At 36.4% G+C, this 11,346-nt stretch overlaps 1 protein-coding gene across 2 annotated transcripts in view; it reads left to right on the forward strand.

Moving 5' to 3' along the window:
* LOC126829789 (sodium/glucose cotransporter 4) overlaps nucleotides 1-9,344 on the forward strand; it is a 29,013-nt gene extending 19,669 nt beyond the window's left edge. The window contains exons 10-15 of one of the 2 annotated variants that reach the window (XM_056102691.1): nucleotides 874-981; nucleotides 1,648-1,798; nucleotides 3,257-3,425; nucleotides 5,078-5,296; nucleotides 6,601-6,985; nucleotides 7,417-9,344. In XM_056102691.1, the coding sequence (XP_055958666.1) occupies nucleotides 874-981; nucleotides 1,648-1,798; nucleotides 3,257-3,425; nucleotides 5,078-5,296; nucleotides 6,601-6,985; nucleotides 7,417-7,616 (1,232 nt within the window). In that variant the 3' untranslated portion in view covers nucleotides 7,617-9,344. Of the gene's footprint in view, nucleotides 1-873; nucleotides 982-1,157; nucleotides 1,178-1,647; nucleotides 1,799-3,256; nucleotides 3,426-5,077; nucleotides 5,297-6,600; nucleotides 6,986-7,416 lie in introns of those variants that run through there. The other variant, XM_050559920.1, reaches the window with a different exon arrangement.
* Nucleotides 9,345-11,346: the final 2,002 nt, after the last annotated feature.

An 11,346-nucleotide genomic window follows, 5' to 3' on the forward strand; every position in this document is an offset into this window, starting at 1 on the left:
TGATAATAACAACTCCACGCTAAATACTAATTAGGGAATCAGTTTAAGGACATATTAGACACTGGTGCAGTGTATTAGCATATTTCAGTTTATATTATGTCATGACCTATCTGTTCGAGTCCTATATTTCAATTTAGAAACTCTCTGTTATAATGCCCTTCTCACACCATAATAAAAAAAACAGATTGGATTCTGTCTACTGCTAAAGACCCCACCCCACCCCACCCCCACCCTCAGTTTATATAATAAGTCATAACAACGGAGCATGACCTACCTGGCTGAGTCCTATATTTCAATTTAGAAAATCTCTGTTATTCTGTACTTCTTACACCATAATCGTAAAAACAGATTGGGTTCCTTCTATTGCTAAAGACGCCCCCCTCCCACCCAGTAAATCACATACCACCAGACCCCCCAAAAGAATGTTTAACTTACAAGCTTCCACTACAGTAAACAAATAGGAAATATAGCACAAATATTCACCCCATGACTGTAGTTTTAAACCAACTTCCGTCATATCTACCATCTGAAATATTCCAAGACAGACTGAGACATTTTCCTTTATTTTCAACTTTACGAATAAGCCTATTGAATTTTAACAATTTCTGTTAATTACCTTTAGAGTTATGGCCCTTGTTTCACTTTGTTGAACCCCTTGTCAAGGCTCTATGTATTGGTGATTTCTGTCCGTTTAGTATCATGTATATGCTCTAGAGTCATACTAAGACAACTTGTTTGGATAACTTTTGCGATCTATATGAAGCGGGAGTTTTTTTCTTTGTCCATATTTTAAAATATTTTACAATGGGGAAAAATAACTGACGAAGTCGTAAGTGTATATAAAATAATGACCTCTATGATATGACTTTGTAGAATCTGTGGCTTGTGCTGATCCTGATGTTTGTATGGAGGTTTGTGGAAGTAGGGCAAGTTGTGCAAATGTTGCTTATCCACTACTTGTTATAAACTTACTACCAGCAGGTATTTATACTTGTTATAACTTTACTACCAGTAGCTATTTTTACTTTTTATACCAGCAGGTATTTATCCTTGTTATAAACTTACTACCAGCAGGTATTTATACGTGTTATAAACTTACTAACAGCAGGTATTTATACTTGTTAACAAATTAACGATCAACAGGTATTTATACTTGTTATAAACTTACTACCAGCAGGTATTTATATACTTGTTATAAACCTACGATCGGCAGGTATTTATACTATATACATGTACTTAAAATGGGATTATCACTCTCAGCAAGAACAATGCCACTTTAAATAAGTAACACGGAATCGACTCTCACAGGGTAATTCCTATATCATTAACATCATAATATTTGGATCACTAACATTGTGATTTTCTCCACCCGATATTACATGATATGTATTTGGACCGTAACGTTGCAATGTATTAAATATCTGACTTATTGATATTTTCATCAAATGTCGACAGATATCTTTTTGTCAAATTGCCACATAAAAATGATCGAAATGAAAGCTATATCTGGTCTTTATCATTATTTTAACCATCAATATAATTTATGCAAGAAAATTAAATGGCAAATATTAAGAGTATAGGAAGCCAGTTTGGTAATTTTATTTATCTTCCCTTATTCTTCTGACAGTTTATATTACTTTTTAACAGGTGCAAGGGGGTTGATGTTGGCGGTTATGCTATCAGCCTTAATGACGTCATTGACGTCTATATTTAATAGCAGTAGTACTATATTCGCTATGGATATATGGACCAAAATTAGACGAAAAGCGTCGGAATTGGAAATCATGATTGTGGGCAGGTATTTTACAGTTATCTTTAGTGTTCACTTAAATTTTGATTAAGTGTCAGTATCTTTTAAATGCCAGGTTCTAAACAAAGGATGAATGTCTCTTATAACGTGCTTCGGTTGCTTGTATTTGTCAGAGAGATCAGGAATTCCCCATAGTTGAATTAGAACTTGTACCGATAGTGTTTAATCTTTCTTAGGAACCATTGGTACCAGGGGCGGATCCAGGAATTTTTGCAGGAGGGGGTTTGCCAGGTTCCTGAGACAATGTATCTCCATCACCTCCCGCATGGTCTCTATCGTCATTTTGGCGTATATACATACACATTGAGCTTTTTAAACAGAGAAATTCAACACCTCGTTTGACGTTAATTTTTATTATGAATTAACACAATGACATTGTGATTCAATTTCATGGATGCAAACCATTAATTGTGATATCACATAATGTCTATATCATTATCTCGTGCTTTGAGTGCCCATTCTGTCCCACATCTGACGATAAAGGATAAAGCACACGGCCGTGAAACTTTTCTTATAAAAAGTGTTGATTTACAAAAAAATTTATGTAGCTGAGCAGGGGGGACTATGTCTTCACAACCACATAATAGAAGAAAATATATCAAAATTGTAATATCTTTGTTGGTCGTAGTAAACACTTTGTTAGCTGGGGTTATCTTCTACACATGGTGCCACTTGCGTGATGCAGGACAAGCTTGGTAGAACACGTGATATCACTTCATATTTGAGGATTTTAATTAACTTATAAATGACGACAAACATGCGAGAGGCAGGACTGACATACTCTTGGTCATAGGCGTAGGAGCCGGGGGGTGGGGGGGCAATTTTTCCCCCCAAAAAATTTTATTTTCGGGCAATGAAAAATTCCACGACCTTTTTTTTCTATTAACGTTTACATAAAAAATATAACTAACTTATTTCTATGAGATCCACACTGCCCGAAAAGTATTTTCTCGTCTTTTTCTTGTCTACTGCATGCCCGAAAATATGCCCGAAGCTCTCTTATGATATGTATGCCCGAAAAAACGGTATTGCCCCCCCCCCCCCCAAATTTATTTTCGGGCAATGAAAAATTCCACGACCTTTTTTTTCTATTAACGTTTACATAAAAAATATAACTAACTTATTTCTATGAGATCCACACTGCCCGAAAAGTATTTTGTCGTCTTTTTCTTGTCTACTGCATGCCCGAAAATATGCCCGAAGCTCTCTTATGATATGTATGCCCGAAAAAACGGTATTGATTTCGGGCAATTTTCTCTTATGCCCCCCCTGAATTACTTTGAGCTCCTACGCCTATGCTCTTGGCAGAACATATGATATCACTTCTTATTTGAGGATTGTACTTAACTAGTTAATGACGACACACGTGCGCGAGGCAGGAGAAGCTTACTTTTGGTAGAACAATATCACTTATAGGAGCTAATACGTGTAACATTATTTTTACAGGGTATTTGTATTATTTTTGGTGGTTGTAAGTATAGTGTGGATACCAGTACTACAGGCATCACAAGGTAGTGATCTGTATGTATATATACAGGAAGTTTCTAGTTTTCTACAACCACCAATTTGTGCCATCTTTTTACTTGGTATATTTTGGCCCAGGCTTAATGAAAAGGTTAGTGAGGAGTTATATGTCCCGGTTTTTTTAAATACATGTTTTGCGGATACATAGATAAGTGTATCATTCCCTTTGTGGACAGTTCTGCTGTTGTGGGGGTATTGTTTATAGGACGTTGATGACACTTTGTCTATTTTACTGGTTTTAAACTAGTGTATGTGACAAGGAGTAAGGTCGCCTGTCTAACCTCGTGGAATTTCTCCCACTGCTAAAGACTCCTACACGCAAGCGAATTATTGAAATGACCTTAGTTTGTGTCGAGTGGACGTTAAACCCCATTTCTCTCACTCTCTCTCCCTCTCTATTATTATTACGGTCGAAACACGTATTGTTTTCGTGTTTTTATTATTTCTCAACGGATCTTTTTCGGGTTTTCATTTTTGGTTTCTTTGGACGGATCCCGTATGGGCTCTGACGGTTTTTGGAAATCCGGAAGATCGCTCGATTAGTTTTAGCATCAAAGATTTGTGAAAGTTTTCTTCATCATATTTTCGACATTCAAGATGGCGTATCTCCGTCGTCACTATTTGAGGTATCAAATTGAAACTTGGTAGGAATAAGGAACACATCGATGCCTTCAAATTGGCATATTAAAAGACTTTGTGACGGCTGCCGGAAATTAACGAGGCCTTCCGATTTTTCCGGAACATGAATAGTTCTCGTCATTTTAAAAATAGACCAAAAATGACATATGGTTGTGTTAGCTCCAAATATTATCTTTCATTTTCAGAGACTTTGTTCCGTAGCATTTTTAACCGTTTGGTCGCCATATTAGATTTTACAAATATCGTTCAAATCGATATTCCGATTTTCCAAATGGCAACAATTTTTGAATTTCAATTTCATTTACTTCCAGTTTCACTTTGAATTTTATTCGAATTTTGACCTTCTATCTGGTGATCTAACTTTTCAATGACACTTGACCTTTGTATATATGATGATGACCCTGGTGTCAACTAACAGTTAATATCAAAAAGTTCGGTCATGAAGTATAACTTCCAGTTTTATTAAGAGTTTAAAATGACAAATTTTTCCACTTCAATAGGTATTGGATGTTACTATACTCAATAATTCATGGTGGAACTTGATTGTTGACGTGACAAGGCGTGACCTGACGTGCTGAAACACGTCAGCACTCCTTCGTAGTTCTAGTTTTATTTTCTATTTACGGACTTTGAGGTAGACAGAACGCTCTTTAAGTTCGATGTTACAAAATATTTCAAATTATTTATTTTATTCCATATCCTTAAAATCAAATCAAAAAAGAAATGTTTATTTTCCCAACGGAAGAAAAATAGATGGGTATATACCCTTAATTTATTTTATGAATTCTCAGATTTGGTGAATCTAAATATAAAAAATCCAAGATATCGTGGAATCTAATACAGACATCGATAGTATCTCTTAATCAAAGGTTTACTTTTATTTTTGCAGATGCATTATGTAAGATTTAGATAAGAGCAGACCATTCTTCCTATAATAGTTTAAAAATAGATAATGAAACATGAATATATTGAAAATATTCGTCAAATTACTTTATTCTGAACGAAAATATCAATGTTTGAAGTATTAAATATAATATTTAACGCCAGCTAAATGCAGATTTAGCTCCTACGTAATGTATTTTTAATTCGATAATATTATTTCAGGGAGCATTTTTTTCTCTAGTAATTGGAATGGTAGCAGGACTAATTAGATTTATTATACAGTATTCATACACAATTCCGGACTGTGGTGGTCCACCAGATCCAACACCATCAATTGTAAAAGACTTTCATTATCTCTATTTCTCTTGCTTTCTCTTCCTGTTGACCGTTACCGCAGCCATTGTTATCAGTGTCCTTACCAAACCTATAGACAAACGATGTGTAAGTATATTACCTTTGATTAAACTCCATGTTCCTTCCATTTTGTATGAATTTGTTTGTTGGGTACCGTAATTGTGAGGCGCAGCGGTGGCTCAGTGACCAAGACGCTGTCTCGCTAACTAGGTTTCTAGGCATGTTTCTAGGCTGCTTGTCATTGATGAGGCACGTGGAATGAAATATCGTCTAGTCTTTTGGATTGTACGAAAAATCGATGTCCCGTTACACATTGACGTGCATGTAGACTGTCCCCATGGCATACGTCCGGTTTCGTTATCCCGGTTGATTCAGAAAAGTAGGAAGTAAAACCTCATTTCAATTTCTCAACAGAAACTGCTAAAGAGCTCTTCGGTGCAAGGAAGCGTATCTAACAAGATATTTATGTCTGCTCTGTTAACCATGGGACGTAAATTCGGTCCCAATCTGAATAAAATACAGATCTATATTTCGTTTCGTTTTTTATACTTTCGATGGCCTACACTACATGAAGATCTGACCGGTTGTTGCGATAGGTCACGTCAGAGGTCATACGAGCAGCGTTTGACCCTATGACGTCAGACATTTGATTAACCAATCAGCATTGATGTTACTAGTGAATTACCCACAGTTCCGTGCAAAACACGCCTAAAGCTCGCCGTAACATACCGTTTCATGGCTAATACCTCACACTATTCAGAACACGTCAATGATAACAACTCTTCCAGATCCTAGTGTAGTAAAAACCAGTAAAACGAAATTTTGAACTATAAAAACGAAACGAAATAGGATCTGTGTTTTAATCAGATTGATTCGGTCCTGATTGTGTTGAGTTGACACATGATTCTCTGTTTCCTTTCTCTGTTAAAGCTGTCGCACATCCTGTGATTTTTGTCGCCAACAGAAATTGCGATAAAATTGTCTTATTTCTGACAAAGAGACCAGCTGGGATGCGACGGTTTTTTTTCACTGAGTGTGCACTCGCCTTTTTGCCGAGGTGAGCCGGCAGCAACGGAAAGCCGTAAAGGTATGTGTGTTGAATTTGAAAGGTAAAAGAACTCATTTTCGACATATTCAAACTACTAAACATAACGATTTTGCACCTTTTGATATTCAGAAGAAAAAAAATCAGACTTGGTATATTCTCTCTAAAAGTTCTCTAAGCATATATTAGGATTCATGCTCGTCAATTAGCGGGCGGTTGGTGTCGGAAAATGCACAATTTAGCATCAGTTGTTAGCTGCCCTCGTTAGCCCAGTCGGTGCCGTTAAGTAGGACGTTAAACCCCATTTCATTTTATCAGCAACTTATGTATGAATTTACTTCTACAGCTATACAGGTTAACCTGGGAAACTCGCCACAGTAAAGAAAAATGTTTAGATATAAACAGGTGGCACAAAGAAGAACTAGAAAGTCCTGAAGTAGATAAAGTTCAGGAAGAGGGCGATTTAAAGGTTTCAGATACTGATGATGTTTTCCTGGAAGGTGATTCAGAAGCCCCTGCTGTTGAGCTCACACATTTTGCTCACATGAAAGATCTAGCTAACCATTTAATGCACTCCCACGGAGATTCAAACACCAAGTCCGTAAACAATGACGAGGAGAATGGATCAGTGAAAAAAGTCGATGGTGTTCATCAAGACGACAAAGCACCAGTAACAGAAAAATCGGTCTCCGTCACACCAGATGAATCAAAAGATGAGATTGTCATCAAAGGTAATATAATATTATTATAGACTTTTAAAACTGTGCGCATGCATACATCAGTACATTATGGCGCACCTAAAGCTCGCATTTTTTGTGTCAGATGTTATGTATATGACAATGTTGGGGAGATTGATACTACTGTCGTAAAGAAAAAAAATTAAACTACAAAAAAAAAAAGAAACGAAATAGAGTCTTTGTTTTAATCAAATTGGCTCTTAGATCGTGAAATAAAAGATTATGTGAAAGGCTTTGTCTTATTAAACATTTGGCGATTTGTGACCAGGCTGACTTGTGCATTGCCATTTATAGTTTCTGGAATAAAACCAATATACCTTCATTTGGTTGTATGTCATCCATCGACTTATAAGATACGGTGTGTATTTTCCTTTGCCCTTCAATGGAAGCACGTCTTTTTCAATTGCGTTTCTCTTCTATTTTAGACACGTTACCAATTCATAAGAAAATTTTCAACTGGGTGTGCGGGATTGATGAAGACTCGAGGGAAGCATTATCCAGTCATACTGTTATCCAGAACGACATGATATCGATAAAGGAAACACTTAAATGGAAATGGGGAACAAACCTTGCTTCTATATTTTTGATTGGAACTGCTTTATTTTATTACGTATACTTTTGGTAAATTACTTATCATTTTGCCAATGTAACAAAATGCAATTGTACTTCTATAGTTTGTACGCAAACTGCCTTATTGTACAACAAAATTATATTTCAAATATACATGTTGTTTTATTTGATTATAAGTCCCGGATAATTGATGTGGACTGGTCAAGGATTGCTCAGAGATGAAATGGATATGATGTACGTCGTATAAGGGATTGTGGTTGTTTCTTAATATGGATTGGGCTAATTTTACAGATATGTTTAGTTTGTATTAGGTCTGTATGACAACTTGTTGCAGCAACCACCGCGTAAATTATCGCTTTGTATGGTAAACGCAATGTTCCTATATTATGCTTAAAGATGGTTTCATATTATATGGAGATGGGAGGAAAGTGACTCTATGAAAAGTAATCTTTGTTTATAGAAATTTGATTTTAAATGGACAGTAATCTTACTTAGAAAAGTGACTATATGAAAAGTAACCCTTCTGTATAGAAAATTGGTTTAGTAATCTTTCTTGGAAAGTCACTATGTGAAAAGAAATCTTTCTCTACAAAAAAATTGGCTTAGTAATCTTTCTCGGAAAGCAGTCTTTCTTTGTAGAGAATTGATATAGTAATCATTTTTGGAAAAGCGACTATGTGAAAAGTAATCTTTCTTCGTAGAAAATTGATATAGTAATCTTTCTTTGAAAAGTGACAATATCAAAATTATCTTTGTATATAGAAATTTTATTATAGATGGAAAGTAATGTGTAACACTATCTTAGTATAACAGAGATCAGTTTAGTAAATACAGCATTACAACGGGAACAGAATATCACACCACTACATAATTACAACAGCAATACAGGTACTTAAACTATACCGGAACTAACTACATCAGGAACTAGACTACGACCGTAGTACATATAACTATATTAAATCCACCATTCTACCCCTCTGCTAAGGCAGCGGCTGAACTCGGGTGAGTCCATACACTCGTCCAAGCTCCTCTTCTGCTCCCCGCTCTTCTCTCCTGCTTATATAGCGTACGATAATTAGGGAAAATGGACAAGAGTGAATCATCATATATGGTATTGTTTATTTATCAGATTATGGTATCTGTAACTGCACTGCGTATTTCTTTTGAAGTCATGAAGTTCTGCCGAGTGTTACACAGATCATGTGTAGCTTGTAAAGGACATATTGAATTAATTACATGTTTAATAAGTCCGTGCCTTAACAGAAGTTTATACAGAGGTGAAACGTCAATATCATATAGTCAAAACTAGCAGAGGTCATGAAGTTCTATGCACTAATGATCGGTCAATTTGAATAAAGGTATAGATCACTTTGTCACAAATGTTGCTTAGAAAAGTGACTATATGAAAAGTAATATTTCTTTATAGAAAATTGATTTAGTTATCCTTCTTGGAAAAGTGACTATATCATATGAATATTAATCTTTCTTTATAGAAAATTGATTTTAAATGGAAAGTAACATACCAAGAAAACTTATTATATAGCAACGTAATTTTACTGAGACATCTGATTATTTAGAAAGTAATTTAATGGGTGATAAGTAATTTTACTCAGGATATGATTGGGAATGTATATTTTGATATACACTAGTATATTGATTTCAGTATTCAATGTAGAAACAATGTAGTGCCAATTAAAATTTATTTTTTAGTGATTTTCATATGATTGGATTTACTCTTTTTATGTTTTGTTGATTCAATTAAATAAACAATGCATAACATATATTTTAAGTGTGCATATTATTGAAGAAAAATTATATTCAGATGAAACAGTACGTGTTAGTCCCGCAATAACCTATAGTTTGTGTTGGGCGAACGTAACTAAAACCCATGTTCTCACTATAACACATGTAAATGGGGGGTTGGATGGTCGAATAGTCGAATGGTTAACACGTGCGCGCTGTATCATAAGGTCTGTCATTGAGTCAACTGGCGTGGTTTCGATTCCCCGGTTGTTCGTGAGAAGGAGTGGGATCGCCTGTCCAATCTCGTGGGTTTTCTCAGTGTCCTCCGGTTTCCTCCTACTGCTAAAGACCCCCACGCGCAAGCGAATTATTGAAATGAAATTGAACCATATGACCAAGTTTGTTTCAAGTGGACGTTAAAACCCATTGCTCTCTCCCTCTCTCGCACGTGTAAATATACATGCGGTTAAGCTAGACACGCATACGTGCGGGTGTTGTATTCATCGCATCACCGGACAGAAATTAACAGTGCTATCTGTCTTGTGAAACATGCCGCAACCGCATGACAGCGCCGTAACCGTCCAGTGACCATAGTCGGGTTAACACCTTTGAGAGCCTTAGGACTGAAAAGAACATGGTGGTTTTCCGGATATCTCCTTCGAGTTTACACGCCTATTATTTTTCTCAAAATTTTTCTTGGGCCCACGTGGCTGTGCTGATATCGCGACAGTGCGCCTACAATTTTGAAATTGGGATTAAATTTTAAATGGTGTGTGTTGGTGTGTGTGTGTGTGGGGGAGGGGGGTGGGGGCAAGCATCACAGCATTTGACTGATTTCATTCAAATACCCACTAACGTGTACGTGGCAAGTAGAGAAGGGTTGTCTGGGGTCAATTGATTTACTCAAAACAGCCTGTATCTTGTCATATATCTAGAAGTATATGGGGCCGAGAATTACTAGCATGATCCCATAATCACTACCATGACAACGAGAGTTGTCTTTCTTCCATATCTCTTCCATTTACTTGCCTGTTTTCCCTCACAACTATTAAAAATAGTGTAGGTTTTAGCGAATATTAATCCTTTTATGGATATAAAAAAGAAAGACAAATCAGAAAAATGAATTGTTTTAAGCAAAATAGTCTACATGTTGTTTGGGGCAATTAAAGTTCTTTTATGTAAATCTATGGATTAGGCCTACATCAAAATCAAATGGATATCGATATTTATATCACCAACCAATGCGGAAACTGCAACATTCTAATAGGTTGAAGAGGTAGGGCTGTCAAAATGTTTCCAAACTCTCCTGCACAAGCATGGAAGTAATAAAAAAATGACTAACAAACATTTGTGAAAAGTTTAAAATAAAAATATTTATATTTATGGGTCAACCTAATTTAAAAAATAAAATTCAAATTACAGTTTTAAAACTGGAGGTCCGAGGTTCGATCCCGATGTTGGCCGAGAACGTTCCCCGGGATTTTCCAGCTTGGCTTCCTCTTGTCGCTGGTGCAGGAGGGAGGGTCGGTCTGGCAAAGAAAGGGGTCTAGTCGATCGCGGATGGAACGAAACACCGAGATCCCGTGTACATCTGGCCGTGCACAGTTGGAATGTCTGTGCAGGAAAAATGTCCCCCATAGCACTGCACTGCATGGCGTGTAAACGTCTTTATTAGCCGTCGTAAGAAGACCTTGGGACAGTGGTTCTCAACCTTTTTTTGCAAACGACACACCTTGGTACACATGAAAAAATAACGGCACACCTGGCTAAATATATATGAAAAATATTTTAATTTTGCAAAATAAAAACATGGCAAGTCATAGACAGCATACAACCGTAGACACAGACTAGGCATACACATAGAATGACTCACTAAAATAAACCACAGCTATGAATTTAACCAGTAGGAACCAGTGAATATTCAGTTGGGATCACGTGGTTTTTCGCATTTTCTTAGTGTGCCGTTCAAATTTTTCGCGGCACACTTAGTAAGATCTCGTTGAGATCACCCCCACAGGATGTTGTTTAAAGGGAGATAACAA

The sequence above is a fragment of the Patella vulgata genome, chromosome 1 (assembly GCF_932274485.2).
Source record: "Patella vulgata chromosome 1, xgPatVulg1.2, whole genome shotgun sequence".
NCBI classification, from domain to species: Eukaryota; Metazoa; Mollusca; class Gastropoda; family Patellidae; genus Patella; species Patella vulgata.